Source organism: Cyprinodon tularosa, unplaced genomic scaffold (assembly GCF_016077235.1).
Source record: "Cyprinodon tularosa strain WSP-4 unplaced genomic scaffold, ASM1607723v1 ctg1081, whole genome shotgun sequence".
NCBI lineage: Eukaryota > Metazoa > Chordata > Actinopteri > Cyprinodontiformes > Cyprinodontidae > Cyprinodon > Cyprinodon tularosa.
In genome coordinates, this window is record NW_024037873.1 from 21,688 (window position 1) to 41,661 (window position 19,974).

Consider the following 19,974-nt stretch of genomic DNA (forward strand, 5'->3'; position numbering starts at 1 on the left):
GTTTTTGCATTAAAATGAGTTTTGATTACATTTCTAGTGAGAAATGTATAGTTTGTTGCCAGAATATTTACTCAGGGAATGTACATATTCACTTGCTTGTTCGTTTCTTGCAAAGATTTTTCAAGATAATGTGAAACTGTAACATTTTGGTATAAACATGGCTGAGATTTCTCTAACTTTTAGTGGGAAAATCAATAATTTCAATCCGTTTCTGCATTTAAATGGGTTTTGATTACATTTATAGCGAGAAGTGTAGGGTTTATTTACATAATATTTACTTAGTGAACATACATAATCACCCGCTTGCTAGTTTTTGCTACGTTTTTTCGGATGTCGTCAGGATTATGTGAAATTGCAACGTTTTGGCTGCTACCCATCGCTAGCATTTAGCTGCCGCCCCGATTCAACATTGAATTCTTTGTGGTTTAACTCCATCTGACGGATCAAACCCTCGCCACTGAGTGCGTTGCGTCTGAGGTTGATTTTCAGATCAATGCATTACGTCGTGGCATACGGGAGAAACTAATTAAACTAGTTAAAAAAGGATCATGGGTTAAGATCGGATGTGTTTTATTTGGAAATCTACTGGATCCTTTGTGCAATTAACTTCCTGTTTGGTGCGATCTCATTGATGGATTTTGACCAGATTTTGACCAAAGAGGAACTAAAAAAAACAAAAAACAATTTGAATACACAACCAGCATATCTGGAATCAGTGACAGAGAGCGACTGGGACCAGAAGTTTATTAATTTCTCCCCACTGATTTCCATTCAAAATGTTTTCGATCCCACGAGCTCTAGGGAAGGGGCGGGCATACCGCCACCTACTGTTCATGAGTGTGTAGCAACATTGTTTTACATCTATTAAATTCTATTTTTTAATTTTGTATTCTGAAGATAAATAAATAATGCTTTCCTTAATCTATAAATATCTTTTATATTTCCTTTATTTCCCAATAATCCTTTAAGACTCCATTCTTGGCCTGTCCTTTCAACTCTTTTCAATTTCTTCCTTTCAGGTCAAGATGTTTTAAAGTTCATCAATACGTGTTATACATTTTCTATCTCTCCACATCCTTCACATTTATCATTATTTTTCCTCCCTATTAAGTATAAATTGTCATTTAAATAAGTATGACCTACTCTTAATCTGATCATTATTATTTCTTCCCTTCGGTTTCTCTCATTAATATTTCTATTTAATACTGACTTTTGTACTTTATATAACCTTCTTCCTTTTTTATCTTCATTCCACCTTTTTTGCCATTTTTCAATGTCTTTCCTCTTAATAAATGATTTTTCTTTCCCTTTCCCTAAAGGAATTGTAATTGTTATTGCCTGCTCTAATTGCTAATTTGTCTACTACTACTACATTTTCCCACTTTGACCTTTTAAGGTTAGCATATTGACCAAAAGCTGACACCAAAAATAAAGCAATCGATTATGTACAACAATATGCTACATTTAATGAAGACTAATACAGATTTTACTCTCTTATAAGAATTAGTTTTAGGTTTTATAGGGGAGAGTTTGTATCGGCAGTCATTTGGGAATCTTTTATGTATTTACTGGTAAAGAACAACCTCTCAACCCATTTAATGTAAATGTTGCGTCGAACCAGAAAGTTACTTGAAGAGCATAGATGCATAAATATATGCATAGCTTTAACAAGGGCCTCATGAAGGTCTGTTCTGTTATTCTCTTTTGGAGAATATAGACATTGTGGGCATTCATTTCCCTGATAAGCTGGTGAAGATTCTTAGACATCCAGGTCATAATCATTCCAAAAAAAAAACAAACAAAAAAAAAACAAAAAAACTTTGGACTTTGTTTTTCAAGTTTGAAGACTTCCCATTCAGGACGTTTTTCAATTCAAAATTACAGTAGCCCAACAAATCCTTGTTTTGGCTAAGAAAATATGCAAATTGAACCTGATGCCTGATCCCAATAGCTTGACTCTGAACCGAATTTGATCCCTATTACTTTTTGGCCACATGCACATTATTGTGCTGCCTGGTCAACCCTATGAAAATGTTCTGGAACTGCCACTGAACTGACACCCAATGCATGGAGGGTAACCCAAAAAGGGCCATTGTTAGAGAAACTGGGTGCCTACAAAGTGCTGTTTTCAAGCTAATTAATGGAAAGTTAGGTGGAATGAAAAGTAGACAAATAACAATTACAATTCCTTTAGGGAAAGGGGAAGGAAAATCATTTATTAAGAGGAAAGAAATTGAAAAATGGCAAAAAAAAAAAGGTGGAATGAAGATAAAAAGGAAGAAGGTTATATAAAGTACAAAAGTCAGTATTAAATAGAAATATTAATGAGAGAAACCGAAGGGAAGAAATAATAATGATCAGATTAAGAGTAGGTCATACTTATTTAAATGACAATTTATACTTAATAGGGAGGAAAAATAATGATAAATGTGAAGGATGTGGAGAGATAGAAAATATAGAACACGTATTGATGAACTTTAAAACATCTTGACCTGAAAGGAAGAAATTGAAAAGAGGACAGGCCAAGAATGGAGTCTTAAAGGATTATTGGGAAATAAAGGAAATATAAAAGATATTTATAGATTAAGGAAAGCATTATTTATTTATCTTCAGAATACAAAATTTAAAAATAGAATTTAATAGATGTAAAACAATGTTGCTACACACTCATGAACAGTAGGTGGCGGTATGCCCGCCCCTTCCCTAGAGCTCGTGGGATCGAAAACATTTTGAATGGAAATCAGTGGGGAGAAATTAATAAACTTCTGGTCCCAGTCGCTCTCTGTCACTGATTCCAGATATGCTGGTTGTGTATTCAAATTGTTTTTTGTTTTTTTTAGTTCCTCTTTGGTCAAAATCTGGTCAAAACCCATCAATGAGATCGCACCAAACAGGAAGTTAATTGCACAAAGGATCCGGTAGATTTCCAAATAAAACACATCCGATCTTAACCCATTATCCTTTTTTTAAACTAGTTTAATTAGTTTCTCCCGTATGCCACGACGTAATGCATTGATCTGAAAATCAACCTCAGACGCAACGCACGCAGTGGCGAGGGTTTGATCCGTCAGATGGAGTTAAATCACAAAGAATTCAATGTTGAATCGGGGCGGCAGCTAGATGCTAGGCGATGGTTAGCAGCCTAAACGTTGCAATTTCACATAATCCTGACGAGATCCGAAAAACGTAGCAAAAACTAGCAAGCGGGTGATTATGTATGTTCACTAAGTAAATATTATGTAAATAAACCCTACACTTCTCGCTATAAATGTAATCAAAACCCATTTAAATGCAGAAACTGATTGAAATTATTGATTTTCCCACTAAAAGTTAGAGAAATCTCAGCCATGTTTATACCAAAATGTTACAGTTTCACATTATCTTGAAAAATCTTTGCAAGAAACGAACAAGCAAGTGAATATGTACATTCCCTGAGTAAATATTCTGGCAACAAACTATACATTTCTCACTAGAAATGTAATCAAAACTCATTTTAATGCAAAAACAAACTCAAGTCATTAATCTTTCCACAAAACAATGAGCGAATGTCGGCCATATATATATTTTTTTTCTTCTCCCAGCTGGAATCTTGAAAGTCACGTGACTAGGATGTAAAACAATAGAAAGCGTATAGGCAGAAGAAACGTAACAGTACCACAAAAAAAATGGCCATTAATGTACCTCCACTACGTTTTGCAGTGTGGACCAACGTAGTGGGGGTACATTTTCCCATGAGACTGGGTTGAAATAGCTTGTGAGGAGAAGCAAAATGTCCTCACTTTGCAACAACTGGTCCTCAATCTGATGCCGTCTAGCCCTCAGAGAGAGGGCTAGATGGCATCAGATTGCATGTGTGTACCTGTCTAGCCCTCACTCTGAGGGCTAGACAGGTATACACACAATGCTGTACTGTATAAACCTCCTCCAACAGAAGGTACAGTAATTTGTTTTTCATTTGTCAAATTTGTATGTCTTTGTCTGGCCCAATGCTGTAATGGCTTGGTTTGATTAATTGTAATATTAATGTAAAGTTGTAATTTATTTTTAATTTGTGTAACAGAATTGAATACTACTATTTGTCTTAATTGTTTTGGGGAGACAGGGAATATTGTGGTTTTCACCTGCAATACTATAGGAGAAACGTTAGAACATAGCCGTATATCAAAAGGCCCCTTTGAACAGCATGAGGAACAGACAGCAAGACCTTTCAGGGTTTAATAGCTTCATGTCTGTCAGGGCAGACTATTAAACTGCCCCCCTCCTGTTTTACTTTCTCCTTCCTTAAAAAGTAATGGTGGATTTGTTTTTATTTATCTTACATGTGATGAGTGACCTTTGATAAACTAAAGTGACAGAATTTCCAAAATCCTGAGTAAACTGTGCATGTAATAATGTGTTGCTACCTGAGCACTGGGGCTTATATACTATATAATATATAAGATAAGGTTTATAAGATACCCTGAAGATAAATCATTGTTAGCTTGAGCTTCCAGTTAGTTGAGATGGCAGAAAAGGTGCAGCTGTGTTTCAAGTAAGCAGAATTATGCTTTGATGAAACATGTAACAAATTAATATGAGTAATATGAAATCCCTTATTTTGTTTTAAATCTAGTTTTTCATCTGTTTGTTTTGTTTACATTTTTGAAACAGGTTCTGCAGTTGTATAATAGATTTATAAATAATAAAAAATAAATAAAATTAATTTAGCTGAAAAGCCCAGTATTTTAAAACAACCTGGCAGTTTTTTTCAAAATAAATGTATATTTTGAAATCATTAAAAAGGTATAACAACACCAAGTTATACCCCTACAACTACGGAGTGCATTTTGTACTATTAAAGAAAGACACATTTTCTAAAGACACAGACACAAACGATTCTTTAATGTTTCTCAGCTTTGTTTTGTGAATTTTTTCAGTAGTAGGAGTCCATGATGCGCCTCATGCTCATGAACCTCATGTTGCTCATGCCCATGTTCATGAAGTTCCTGTACTCTCCAGGCCTCATGTACATCATCCTGCCTCTATAGTGGGGGTGCTCGTACATCAGCCAGTGTCCATCCATCACGTGACAGGACATGCAGCTGGACATGCGGTAACGATCCATGATGTTGTCACAGTCGTCCATCAGCTCATACATCTGGCCTCCAAAGTTCTCCCTCTCATAGATTCTCATTCTGTAGGAGCCACGATACTAGAAGATGAAGACAATAATCTGTGAGTTCATCTCTATATAGTCAGTTAAACATCAGGAAGTCACATACATCAAATAAATAAAAACACTGAAAAATAATATACTTAGAGTGCTTCTAGACCAAGATAAAGAAAATAATAGTTTGTCAGTCATATACAGTATACACACTATACAATGTTTCTCAAAAAGAATTTTCACATGTATGCTTTAATATCCAGTCAACACATCCATATGTATCAGTCAGCAAGTTGCCAAAGAAGCAGTGCAGCACTCTTATTGTTTACAATGAAGAATACTCAAGCTGTAGTTGTCTGATCAACATGTGGAAGATGTAGCGCTGTAAGCTGAGTAGTTACCATGGAGATCTTTATGTTATGAGAGTAGCTACCATATAATAGTACAGTAAAATAGCTGGTTACCATAGGGATCATGCGGCAGGACCTGATGCAGTCACTCATTCCCATCATGCTCATGTAGTCGGCGTACTCTCCCCTCCTCATGAAGTACTGGTTACCCATGTAGTTGGTGCGATCGTAGACCATGACACAGCCTCTCTCCACTCTGCAGGAGTGACACCTGCTCATGTAGGAGGACAAATCGCCGCAGTCACTGCTGCATTCATAGGAACGTCCCTGGAAGTTCCTGTCCTCGTAGAAGGTGATCTGGGGAGGAACAAGTTCAAAGAAGGACAATGAAGTCTAGCTGTTTTATATTACTATAGTTTAGATGTCTGTACGGATGAAAAAGCTTTTAGAAGGTCTCAATTGTTATTTCTCAAATAACAATACATTTTATAGTGAAGTTTGTCTTCGGCAGGAATCAGGTGATTGGACAATGCAATGCAAGAGAAACTAGCATGATATACATAGTAAATCTTGGTGTTCCTAACCAATCATCTAAACTGTCATCAAGAGAGTTTCGAGATGCTTCTTCTTGAAAAAAATATAATCTCATTTTCATTTGAGATTAGTATATAGCGTTTTAGTATTGATACTGCCCCTGTTTTATGAGCTGTTTCCACATATTTATCATTTGCTTGGTCTGAACACATATCTCCTTTAGTTAAGCTTTATAACCATTCTTTGGTATTAGATAAAAACGAATACTGACAAAACCCTGCTTGATCCTGAGCCCTGACCCAGAATCTTTGCTGCATTCCTAAAAGCCAAGTAATCTTTAGGCATGATGTCTGTGTGGACTTACCCTGCTCATCATGTTCATGTCAGTGGGGGCCATGTTGTCAGTGTGGAGCTGGAGAAGGCTCAGTGCAGTCATACCTGTGAATTGCGAGCTTTTATACACCTGAGTGAGTTTAAAGGCTTTGTGTATCAGAGTGCAGACTCAGCCCATTATTGTGTCATAGCACAAAGCCTCTATGAAAGGGTTAATATTGATGGTTTGAGGCCTTCAGCAGTTGCTTTCATCCCCATACATTAACCTGTTCACCATCAAATCAAGTCACATGTTACCTACCTTCAAGCTGTCAGCCTACATCGAGAACATTGTTGATGGTGTGATGATATCTTTGGTAAAAACATTCACCTCTCACTGAAGTTTCTGGCTTACTGACGTGAATTTATTTAAGCCAGGAACAACAAACCAGGGACCAGAAACATTAGCTTAATTTACTTTGAAACCATCTCCGTTGCATATAGCAGTGATAGTCATAATATTGCTGCCTTACAATCATTTTCAGTTCTCGATTGGACATCCAATCCATCTAAAAATATTTTCTCTATAAAGCATTGATGTTCATCACACCAAAAGCCAAGTCCTCAACTGTCCTGAACAGTTTTGGGTGTTAGGGAAGCTGTTCATTGCTTGCCCCTTTTTGGGATCTTTAACATCTCAAAGTAGTGGGGGTATTAATAATACTCATACTTTCTCCTTAACGTAACTCCTTTATGACCTCCAAGGGGGCTCCCTTTTAGCCTCCAGAGGGAGTTCCCTTTTATGGAATTGTCTCAATAAATGCTAGCAGCTACTGTGTAACTTACTACTGCTTCTGTATTACTTCCAGGGTGCCCCCTTACAACCTCTACACCAGTGTTCTCCAACCCTGGTCCTCAAGATCTACTGTCCTACAGATTTTAGATTCATCCCTGCTTCAACACAGCTGAATCAAATGATTCATTGCCTTTTCAAGCCATTCATTTGATTCAGCTGTGTTGAAGCAGGGATGCATCTAAAATCTGTAGGACAGTAGATCTTGAGGACCAGGGTTGGAGACCACTGCTCTACACTATGCACCCATATGTACTCCACATTGAGGTACTGTAAGATTTCTAGACCGCTGGAGGACTCATTTTTGCCATCCATAGTGTGCACCTTTTCTACCTCCTCAACCTCTGGATGTCACGACTCAAAACAGAGAGACCCAGTATTCAAGGCAAGACAAACACTGGGATAACTCAAATAGCATTGATTAAAACACTGATCTGTAGTTGCAGCGGCTATGGCATCTGAAGCAGGACACTCAGGAGAGAGGAAACAGGTTAGTGATGTTGTGCCATATGCCATGATCATACTTTTTGGACATTGGGAAGCAGTGTCCCTATTTCATCCTGATAGGATGACCAGAGAAGAAAACGCGGCTTTGATGAATAACAGCTTAGGGACTTCAGCAGCCCCCCCTTTTTCAGCCAAAGCAGCCACATGGAAGTCACAGAGGTGTGACCAACCACCACCCCCCCTCTGTGAGGGCAGAACAAAACCACAGAGCACACAGGATTCTCTCTCTTTTGCCTCTCTTCACTTTTTCTCCCTCGTCTGATCCAGCCTGCTTCTGCTCCTGCTCTCAAAGCTGGGGCCCACTGTGGCCCACAGTGGAGATCCAGGCCCCAGGGAAACCAGATCCCCAGAACCATCAAGGATGAGTCAGAACTCTTCAGAACCTAACTGCTGCAAACAGAACCTTTGCAACACATTTCTCTTGAGTTTCAGAACTTACAGAGCCAAACTGGATGAGGAGCATGCCCTGGTGTGAGACTGAGGGGACCCCTGCTGTGAGACTGAGACAAAGAACCCCTGACTGCAGAGCTGCAAAACTGGATAAAACTCAAGCTTTCCAAACGGACATGGAAAAAGGTTTGCAGGTCTGGCATGATTAGGGACAGAACAAGCAATGTGTGTTTTGATGATGCTAATCATATCGCGTGTTTACTGCTGAGTAAAGACAACGCTAATTGATGCTAAAGAATGGACTGCATGCTACGCTATGCTACAGGAATGTGTGCTGAGCTGTTGCTAAAGCTTAGACAAGCTTTATTCACTAAGGATTTAAACACTGAAATAACATTAGTGTTTATGTGTTCCTCAAATGCTCATTACATTTCCATTACCAAGTATGACCAAGAGTCATTTAGTGGAAGCCTGATGTCTATTCGCTGCTAGCTATTTCAAAGAGGGTAAAGAATCATTTAACTAAAGGTTTTTGGTTCTTGATTAAGCAAATCATTTAATAAAACATTATTTGGCCAAATAATGTTTTATTCACCTCATGGATTTGCATTGTGAATTGGTCTGAAAACATTCCAATTTCTTTAAAATTAGTGAAAAGCTAATTTGATCATATCCCAAATTCTTCCAGATAAACTTTGGTTTCAAACACAGAATCCATCTTAAACTGTAATATGTTTTTCAACCGTTTTCCCCTTCCTCTTTGTACATAGTAGTTAGTTTGGTTTAGTTGAGTTTTACTAGTCTTAGTTGAGAGTGTTAAACTGAAATACGTTTGACTTGGAGCTGAATGATTTTTGTTAATAAAATCTTATATTTTGAACAGAAGTTGTGGTGAATTTATTCCATGTATGTGCAGAAATAACTGTTTGACCATGATTAGTGCTCGAATCACTCTTTCATCTATTGTTCTAACACACAGTTAGTAGGACTGTGTGTCATAAACACTATATAACAGCTGAAATAATATCTGATTAAATAAGATATTTTACCACCCCTACAGGGGAGGACAATAAACTTCTTAAAGTATCAGAAACATAAATTCCCAGCAGGCTGGGAATAGAATTTAACTATAGAATCACAACAGTGACCACATAAGTCTAACAGAGGAAGATTATCAACATGACTCACTAACCTGGTTTACAAGATCAGTCCATAGCCAGAAAACGAGGTAGGATCCAGCTGGTGGGCTGCCAACAAGATGCAGCAGGTGCCACCCAGGTTATCTCAGATGCTTCACCCCTGGAAAACATGCAGGAGTTTAAAGCCAGATCAGGCAAACAGATCAGGCAAACAGATCAGGACAGGCAGACTCATGGATCCCGGAGTCAAAAGCCAGGTAAGGCAAACGAATCAGATCATTAACAGGCAAACTCACAGGTCCAGGAGACTGAAGCCAGGTCAGACAAACCAAGAGTCCAAAGAGAGTTCAGGAAAACTGTTCAGATGGGAACAGGCAGGCTCAGTGGTTGGGACACAGAAAGGATCAGATAATCAGAAACACTAAAGTAATGTTAAAAACACTCTTACCACTGAGATCAGGCGGGAACAGGCAGACTCAGTGGTTGAGATGCAGAACACGTCAGGATCAGAAAATCAAAAGCACAAAGGTACTCTAAAAACACTCTCACCACTGGCTAGCCAGAACAAGATTAAAATGGCCCTGGTGACTGGATGCAAGCACCTTAAATAGAGGTAGGAAGGATCAAATTGATCAGATGAGCAGTGAAGGGAAAACGGGCAGAGTACACAGGTGAATGGAATGAGTAATTAAGCCAGTCATCTGTGCCAAGATCATGACACTGAATGATGCTCATTTATGATCAGCAGAGGCCTTCGTTCTGAAATCAAACTCAGATGGGAGGCTCTATAGGCGTCTTCATTGTTACTACTAAGGCAAAAAAATAAAATTTTTGTGATACAACACTTAATCAATCAATTTCTTTATTGTCAACTACAATTTGCATTGTAATCGAGATTTCAGTGTCAGTGCAAACCATTCATCACATACATCACATACAATGGGGTAGGTGGGGGGGCTGCCAGGGGGAACAATTTACTGAGGCCATGCATGCCGCAGAACACTTCCGTTGGCAAAAGAAGACAAACATTTCAGCAGAAGGAAAACATTGGAGGCTGGAGCCACATAAAAGTCAATCTGACATTTTGAGCATCAGTTGTGTAGTTATGATGAATGCGTTCAATTTGTCCATGAGCGATGTCCACAGGCCATTGTGGCCTTGACAAGATGGAAGTTTATCTACCGGCGCTATAGTTCTGGACGCATCCACAGATTTTCATGGGTATGGTAGATGGGGGGAGCCGGCAGTTCTGGGCCCTCCCACCATAATATACATGGGAGGTTTAATAAGAGGGAGGCCAAATCCAAAATAGCACTTTTTGTTTTCAGAGCACACTGCACAGGAATTTTCTGTTAGCCTTCGAGTCTTTTCTTGCTTTTCCATCTTGAGGCAAGTGTGCACATCCAAGATATTATCCTATGGCACCTTTTAGTTCAACAACCGCAGCCAGCCTACTTTCAATCGCACCCAGCATTCGGATCAGCCAATGTATTTATAACATAACACATGCCAGATTTGAACATGAAGGTGAGCCGTTTAAACACGACAGCAATAGCAAAGCAGATAGTGGTTCTTTTAATTACTATGTTAATAACTGTGTATGGTTCATTAGACGACTGGTAAAAAATACACTGATATAATATGTTTAAAACCAATATAGAGATCTTAAAAGAACAATGTATTTGTGTATTTTATTTTTCACACTACGACTTGGAACTACTGTATGGGTAACCCAGAGTGTAGATTAAAACCACATTACGACAATGGTGTTAGGACTCCAGTCTGTGTGGTCTGTGTTTTTGTGTGTTTGTCTTCCTTCCTCCACCAGGCAGCGCCTGGTTCTTATTCTCCTCCTTACACACCTGCAAGGGGTTACCTCGTTAATGGAGTGTTCTTAAGCTGCTGACTGCCACTACCTCAACGCCAGAGTGTTTGCCAGTTTTGAGTACTCTAGCTAAGCTGAGTTTTGCTGAGTCAAACTGAGTTTTTGTCAACCTGAGTCTTAACATTTGTTTTTGTCTTTGTTCATTTTGAGCTTCAAACTGAGCTTGGGATTGAAACTGGAGGTTTGAATCTACTTTTCCCCAAAGGATTGTTTGAGCTTCACACTGAGCAGGAGATTCATCTCCACAAGAACCGTTCAAGTACCAAAGGAAATCTAAGTGGCAGTCAGCTCCTCCACTCCTCAAGGAAACACCTTAACCTGAGTAAACCCTGTCCGCCCTCCAACGAGCAAAGTAATTTCTGGAACAACCCGCACCGACTGGATTCAGAGAAAGACACCTTTTCTGGAAATGTGAGTCCTGTTGCTTTTTCCGCCTTTTGCAAATAGAAGTTCAAATTTCCCACTGAGCCTGAACTAAACACAGAAACTTCCTCTTTCACTTTTCAGTCCTGGTTCGCCAGCATTCAGAGCAGCACTGGACCCATCTCTATTAGTTTTCAACAAACCTGTTAAACCTTCCCCTGGTTCTTCTGAGTGGTTTTCTGCATGTGGGTCAGATCATTGAAAAAGATCACGACAAGCAGATCAGTCCAGTTCTGAAGTCCTTCCACAGGTTCCCTGTAGCTTAGAGATAGACTTTAAAATCTATCTGTTAATATATAAAGCACTGAATACATCAGCACCTTGCCCTAAGATGGACTGGCATAACAGATTTGTTGTATCAACCTTCCAGACCACTCAGGTCTTCTAGTTCCAGAGATGGGAAGTAACGAAGTACAAATACTTCGTTACTGTACTCAAGTAGATTTTTCTGATATTTTTACTTTACTTTACTACTTATTTTTATGGCGACTTTTTACTTCTACTCCTTACATTTTTACACAAATATCTGTACTTTCTACTCCTTACATTTTAAAAAATTGTCTCGTTACTTTAGTTTTGAATCATTTCAATGGAGTTACCGTTATTATTTTTCACGTCATCAATACCAAATTCAATCTAATTGGATGGGAATCTACGTTGCATTTGACGCACCACTACAAGATGAATCGACAGATTCTGCGGTATTCATTGGCGGCAAATCATTGCAGCTTGGTGGCGGTGGCGTTAGCATAGTAGCATGGACGACGAGATGATTGAAAATGAACACAACGGAGATCTAGTCCTATTGGCAGACATCCATTTAAAATGTAGGCAACGGCATGAAAAAAGTGGTTTCTACTTTTACTTTTATACTTTAAGTAAATTTACAAGCCTGTACTTTGTTACTTTTACTTGAGTAAAGAAGTTTAATCAGTACTTACACTTTTACCAGAGTACTTTTTAACACTAGTATCTGTACTTTTACTCAAGTACGGAAAGTGAGTACTTTTGCCATCTCTGTCTAGTTCAAGCCTACTACTATGCATGCAGAACTAGATCCAAACATGGAGAAGCAACATTTAGTGCCTGAGCTCCACATATCAGGAACACACTCCCAGGAGTTCCTTTGAGTCAATGTTATTAACCCATCTGTTTAGAACTGCATTGCCTCTTAAAACCCACCTCAATTTGGGTAATCCTCGCCTATTTTGCTAGCCTGGGTGCCATTCCGAACTTAGTCCCGCCCACAAAGTTTGAGGTCGGGGAAGTTCGGTCTGGCTCTGCTCCATAGTAGCGCGAGTATTATCGCCCACTGTCAGGCGATCCAATCAAATTGTCAGGGCGGGCTTTATACGATGATGGACAGATGACCAACAGTCACGTAATCAACCACGTGACCAATGTGCGCTTGGGTGACAACAATAATGGCTGCCGCTGGAGAGTTTAGGTGAGTAGATTCTGCTATTAGGTCTGTTCTAGAAGATATCGACAGCAAATTAATTTTAAAAGAGGAACAGAGAAACGCGATCAAGTCTCATCTTCTTATTATAGGCGTGCAATTGCACGCTTTGATTTTTGTGGACAACAACTATGCCTCGCTTAACATACGTCACGCACTCCGTTGCTCTTATTGGTTGTAGGTCTATCCAATTGAGTGCAAAGGCATTTTTTTTCCTGGTTCGTTCGAAACACGCCCCATAATCACAGCTCTATGGAGCAGTATCAGACTCATATTCTGACTAGAATTGAGTCGGACTACGTCAGGCTACTATTTTGCATACCCAAATGGAAAAGCAAATAACTTAGTAATTTATTTGTAAGCCCAAATTACATATGCAATACATTATTTGAAAGCTAATACCCTCTAGTTAATTAAAATTGGGTGAGTAGAAAACAGACCAAGCTGCATCAGTTCAAACATGAATCAAAGTTGTTTTATTCATCCTCGGAAATGATAGGTCTGTTTTGAACAGTATAAAGACATTCTGAGAAAAGGCATTGTATTAAACTTGTTCTATATCATGTCAACCACAAATGCAGAACATTTCAGACCTATAGCTATAATAGTTCCAGAGCTGTGGGGTTTTGAAATGTTGGTGTCAGCTTGAATGGCTCCACCCACTGGTGTCTGATCTAAAGAACCATACCAAACATCGCGGGCTAACAACCAAGGAAATAAGTATTAGAAGTAAATATTAGCAGGATGCTTAGAATAAGCTATGCCCAGCTAACCTTTCTGATGTCAACAAACAGAAGTTATCGGCAGTTATCGGAATATTTTTTATTACTAATATGGTAGATTACTTTTAATCTGTGGACCCTTATGGACAAACGGAGTGTAAACATTTAAACGTTGGATTTATAAAATGGCTTCTGGATGCTTTCAAAGATACACTATATTGCCAAAAGTATTTGCTCACCCATCCAAATTATTGGAATCAGGTGTTCCAATCACTTCCATGGCCACAGGTGTATAAATTCAAGCACCTAGGCATGCAGACTGTTTTTACAAACATTTGTGAAAGAATGGGTCGCTCTCAGGAGCTCAGTGAATTCCAGCGTGGAACTGTGATAGGATGCCACCTGTGCAACAAATCCAGTCGTGAAATTTCCTCGCTCCTAAATATTCCACAGTCAACTGTCAGCTGTATTATAAGAAAATGGAAGTGTTTGGGAACGACAGCAACTCAGCCACGAAGTGGTAGGCCACGTAAACTGACGGAGCGGGGTCAGCGGATGCTGACGCGCATAGTGCGAAGAGGTCGCCAACTTTCTGCAGAGTCAATCACTACAGACCTCCAAACTTCATGTGGCCTTCAGATTAGCTCAAGAACAGTGCGCAGAGAGCTTCATGGAATGGGTTTCCATGGTCGAGCAGCTGCATCCAAGCCATACATCACCAAGTGCAATGCAAAGCGTCGGATGCGGTGGTGTAAAGCACGCCGCCACTGGACTCTAGAGCAGTGGAGACGCGTTCTCTGGAGTGACGAATCGCGCTTCTCCATCTGGCAATCTGATGGACGGGTCTGGGTTTGGCGGTTGCCAGGAGAACGGTACTTGTCTGACTGCATTGTGCCAAGTGTAAAGTTTGGTGGAGGGGGGATTATGGTGTGAGGTTGTTTTTCAGGAGCTGGGCTTGGCCCCTTAGTTCCAGTGAAAGGAACTCTGAATGCTTCAGCATACCAAGACATTTTGGACAATTCCATGCTCCCAACTTTGTGGGAACAGTTTGGAGCTGGCCCTTCCTCTTCCAACATGACTGTGCACCAGTGCACAAAGCAAGGTCCATAAAGACATGGATGACAGAGTCTGGTGTGGATGAACTTGACTGGCCTGCACAGAGTCCTGACCTCAACCCGATAGAACACCTTTGGGATGAATTAGAGCGGAGACTGAGAGCCAGGCCTTCTCGTCCAACATCAGTGTGCGACCTCACAAATGCGCTTCTGGAAGAATGGTCAAAAATTCCCATAAACACACTCCTAAACCTTGTGGACAGCCTTCCCAGAAGAGTTGAAGCTGTTCTAGCTGCAAAGGGTGGACCGACGTCATATTGAACCCTATGGATTAGGAACGGGATGTCACTTAAGCTCATATGTGAGTCAAGGCAGGTGAGCAAATACTTTTGGCAATATAGTGTATGTAGTTGTGGCTGCTTTGTTTGTTTACAATTTGACATGCTGCTATATCTTTTTTAATCGTGCTTTGGTGCTTGCTGTGTCCATAAAATGATCTTGGTGGTTGAATTGTGGAAAATCTAAGCTTTCCAATGTCTGACCTCTCCATATTGGTAAAAATTTTACTGGTGGAATTTTATGCATTCTGAGCTATTACCCCACCGGGTCGCTGGCAACCCAGTGGGTTTTGAGAGGTTAAAGTTAAAATCAGTGGTCCAAATGTTTCATTTGCTTTTCTACCTGTTTTTATCTTTTTTTTTTGTTTTACTTGCTTTTATTTCTTATTCTCTTATTTCACAGTAAGTTTATTGTTTAATTAATATAAAGCACATCCATAAACATGGAAAAAGATAGGTTTTTTATTGTCTAATTAATGACATAATTGGGTGCCTTTGTGGCGTGGTCAGATGCAGAACCAACTTTAAAGAGAGTAAACTCTAGACTAGATGATTTCCTGTCAGAGGAAAACTCATATACCGTAAATCCTCTAATATAGGCCGGGGCCTTTATTTCATTTAGGTGCATCTTGGTCCAGGCCATTATTGGAAGGAGGCCAGAATTAGAGGCAGGCCTCTATTTCTATTTGATCAAAACAGACTACCAGTGGAAGGAATAAAAACCAGATTTTGTGTATCTTTAAACCTATAAAATACTAGGTTCATTTATTGAAAAAGAGCAGTTACCATAACGGTATACAGAACATTATTCAGACATCTTCCAGCAGCTGCTATTTTTCTGCACAGCAATACAAAAAAAAGACACAGAATGGATTCTTGGCCAAACAAAGTTAAAAAAAAAAAAATTAATGGAAACTGTTCTGGCATCACAGCCGGTCATAAAAACCAAACAATCCGGCCTCCTGTCTGCGCTAAGGATGGGGCTTACCATGCTAACGGCTTGGATTGGTTAGCAAACACTGCCCCCCTGTGGTACTTGCATGTTACTATCACAGGTTGCTGAGGACTGCCCAGGAACATTGTTGGTTCCAATTATAGCCCCGGCCTGTATTAGCGTCCGGCCATGATTTACCCCCGCCGACAGCAAAACCGGCCATTATTAGAGACCCGGCTGCTAATGGAATACAGGCCAATATTAGAGGATTTACGGTAGCTGTAGGGACATGTTAAAAAGTCTCGTGACAGGAGGGCCAACAACTTGGGCTGCAGGTCTTAAGAATAAGCCCCCCAAAAACCAGATGTCATTTAGACTTCGGTTCTTAGGCTAAATCTGGTCAGTCTGTCTTGATTTAGTCCAGAAATAAATGTTGAAACTTGGGCTGTGTTTAGTCAGTCTTATTTTGTCCCACTTTAGTCCAATAAGAGCCGTAATTTTCAGATTAATGAAAAGATGTTGAACAGGGGTTTTAAACAGATAATTGAAATTTAAAGATGTTAGTGTCAACTTGTTAAAATTAATGTATTGTGGATAAGAATACCTGTGTTAATGATGAATTACTCAGTAAACACAGTGCTGATAAGAACAGTAATGAGTAATAAGAACATATTGCTGACTGTGATGTGACAACACCATGAGGACCATGTGGATTCAGTGTCACAACATCGGACAAAATGGTAACCAAAGGGGCTCTGGAAGGCACCATATGAGAGTCTGATTTATTAATTAGCTTGATAAGTGAAAGAGACGCTGAAGACGCTGCTCAGTTATGTCCATCATTTTGTAATGATCAGAAAACGGAAGACCCAGAAATCAACCAGAAACATTGAGAGAGTTTATTAGTTTATTGTAATGTGAAACTGCTGCAGTTCAGGAGGGATTCATCAGAATCAGCCACTGGAACTTCTGAAAGGAGATTGAGCAGTTTAGTGACCAGACAGAAACAGAGGTATATGTTTCTATTGTTGCATTCTGGATCAGGCAGCCAGGCACACAGGTATACAGGAATCCTGGATAACACTCATCGATGGCCTGTAATAATCTGGCACTAGTGACTCATCTGAGAGCTGGTTATATAGTCAGGTGAATCAGATGAAGGTTTATTCGAATCAGGACGGGGTTGACAAGTGTGTTGAATCCTCAATAAAACCAGCATTAGTGCCAGAACGTCCTCTTCCAGGGTAGATACCAGATGACCTCTTGGGTTGATTAGGGTGAGCTCTATTGAATTCTTTGATGAGGTCTTTATTAAAAATTAACCTAGCAGGGATCCAGGACCATTCCTTAGGCCGTCATCATCTCAATCAATGAGGTAATGGATGCCTCTGCCCCTCCTTCAGGACTTGAGGATATGAAGGATAGTGTCAGCGGGATCACCGTCAATGAGTCGGGAGGGTGGAGGAGGTCAGGAGGACAGCCCGGACCGGGAAGTCTTGACAGGTTTGACCCGGGACACATTAAAGTTGGGATTGATCTTCATGGTCCAAGGCGTAGAGCCACCGGGTTCACCACTATAGTGATAGGAAAGGGACAATGAACCAAGGAACCAATTTCCAGCTCTCAATGGGTAGAGAACCATTCTTTTTGTCCCACCTGGTACTTTGGTCCTAACAGGGCGATGACAATTGGTGGCTGTGACTGGACCTCGGATATTCGACAAAATTCCTGCTAGGCTTTGTCTAAGCTTGTTGGCATCTCAGGGCTGATAGTCAGGTTGAATGGCCTTTTAAATACTTTTATTGAAGGGTGAAGACTGGATTCCATAAACGGAGAGAGACTACTGGTGATATAGGGCAGGGAGTTGATGGTATGCTCGACCCATGGAAAATTTATGTTCATCTAGTGGGATAAGGCTAATTGAGCAGGCAGTTTGGTCTTGACCTCTTAGTTGGCTCTCTCTGTCTGCCGATCTGTCTGAGGGTGGAAACCAGATGACAGGCTGACAGAGATTCCTAGCAGAGATCAGAACTACTTCCAGTATTGGGCAACAAATTGGGGACCTCTGTCAGATATGATGTCTGTGGAATGCATTATAAGTGGAAAAGCTGCTAAGCAAGAATGTTGCCCATCTCTTTGGCAGAGGAAGGTTTCTTTAGAAGAGGTGAAGTAAACAATTTTTGGAGAATATGTCGACTATTGTGAGAATGACAGAGTTAGATTAAAGTACAGGGTAACCATTAATGAAGTCAATGGAAACATTAGGAAGAGGGCGGAGAGGGCACACAAAGTGAACGTAATGGGCCAGAGGACGCAGAAGCACTGGTTAAAAAGGCACAGCGGGGAGTTTACTTTCTACAAAATGTAGTGTGATTCCGGGGGTGCATAAAGTCCAGGGTTCTAGCAGCTGAGCCCTTGAATAAAAAGACAAAATATCTTTGGCAGCAGGCGTTAACAAAACCGCTTTCTTGAAATTGTACAGGTTTCCTCCCATTGATTTTTCTCTCCATCTTTGACAGCTTCAGCCTCTGGCAAAAAGTGTCTCAGGTGTGCTGTTACCTGCCCCGATGTGCTTAGGTGTTTATATTAGCATCCAGAGGAGCTGAAGCTCCACTTTCCCTCCCTGTAGCACGCCAAGACTGAATTCCAAACCACCCCTTAAGCACTAACCCTTAACTATCAAGTGTCACTCAAAATGAAGTCACAATCACAACTGTGGAAGGCGCCTGGGTTGTATGTGGGTGATGTAAATGAGAATGGGATGGCCTCTTCCCTTAGATGGAAAAAGAAATAATTTGGACGGTCCACTCACCCTACCAACTGTGTGGTTTGTGATGGACCTTAATGTAGCAGACTCTCGGCAGGTATGCACAACTGAAGGATTAGTGCTCAGGAGAAGTGTTCTTATTAAAAGTCTTTTAGAGATCTATGATTATCTTATTTGTTGAATGACTTCTGGTACTAAGTCTACAGTTTCGTTGTTATGAACTTAAAGTTACCATTGGATGCAGGTTTTTATGTGCACATATTCTGCTTGTCACTTTGTACATACATCCACTAGTGATGCAACCTGGACACATCATCAGTGATATTACCTGGTATCATAGAGTGTTTCGGGTCTTTCAAACATCATACACTCTCCTCCAGGTGACCCAGCCAGGGTTGATCAGATCCCAGCTTGTGTCCGGGTAGCGCTACCCTACCCACGGATCTCCTCTCCTGATCCACAGCCACCGCGAGGCAACCTCTGCTGCCTCCTTGATGGCCCTTCGCTTGTTGCCCCTGTGATGCCCAGCATGCTGTACACTCTGCAGAGGGACTGGCCAGCAAACCCTCTGCATCCCACCTCAATGGGCTCGCACCTTGCTTGCCACCCATTGAGCCGACACTGCTCCACCAGATCGCTGTACTTAGCCCTCTTTGCGGTCTTCCCAAGGGACCGTGAGCTCCAGAAGCACAACCTGCTTCGATGTTGCTGAGGTCAGCACCACGTCTGGCTTTAGTGATGTTATGGCCACATTTTCTGGGAACTTCAGTTGTTTCCCCAAGTCTGCCATCAGCTCCCAGTCCTGTGCCATTGTGAGCAGGCCAGAGGAAGAGACCCTGGCAACAGCTGGTGGTCCTTCTCCAGCTCTGATGAAGGAGATAGTCTTCTTTGATGGGTGGAGGCGCTTGCAGTGGGCTATTCCACTGCAGATGGTGCTCGCTATGGCCTTCAAGACCTGGTCATGACGCCAGCGATAGCGCCCCTCACTCAGGCTCCTCAGACAGCAGCTCAAGATGTGCTCTAGGGTCCCTCTCTTCTGGCACAGGGCACACGCTGGTGACTCCACCTTCCCCCAACAGAACAGGTTAGACGGGCTTGGCAATACGTCGTATACAGCCTGGACAAGGAATTTTATGCGCTGGGGCTCGGCTTTCCACAGT

General features: G+C 40.8%; 1 protein-coding gene across 2 annotated transcripts in view; it reads right to left on the reverse strand.

Annotated features, from left to right (window-relative positions):
- Nucleotides 1–4,854: 4,854 nt before the first annotated feature.
- The window catches only part of LOC119787628 (gamma-crystallin M2-like), a 52,311-nt gene continuing 37,191 nt past the window's right edge, over nt 4,855–19,974 (reverse strand). Inside the window, exons 1-3 of one of the 2 annotated variants that reach the window (XM_038291623.1) lie at nt 6,395–6,470; nt 5,611–5,853; nt 4,855–5,191 (exon numbers count right to left, since the gene is read on the reverse strand). In XM_038291623.1, the coding sequence (XP_038147551.1) occupies nt 4,913–5,191; nt 5,611–5,853; nt 6,395–6,466 (594 nt within the window). In that variant the 5' untranslated portion in view covers nt 6,467–6,470 and the 3' untranslated portion in view covers nt 4,855–4,912. Of the gene's footprint in view, nt 5,192–5,610; nt 5,854–6,394; nt 6,471–19,974 lie in introns of those variants that run through there. The other variant, XM_038291608.1, reaches the window with a different exon arrangement.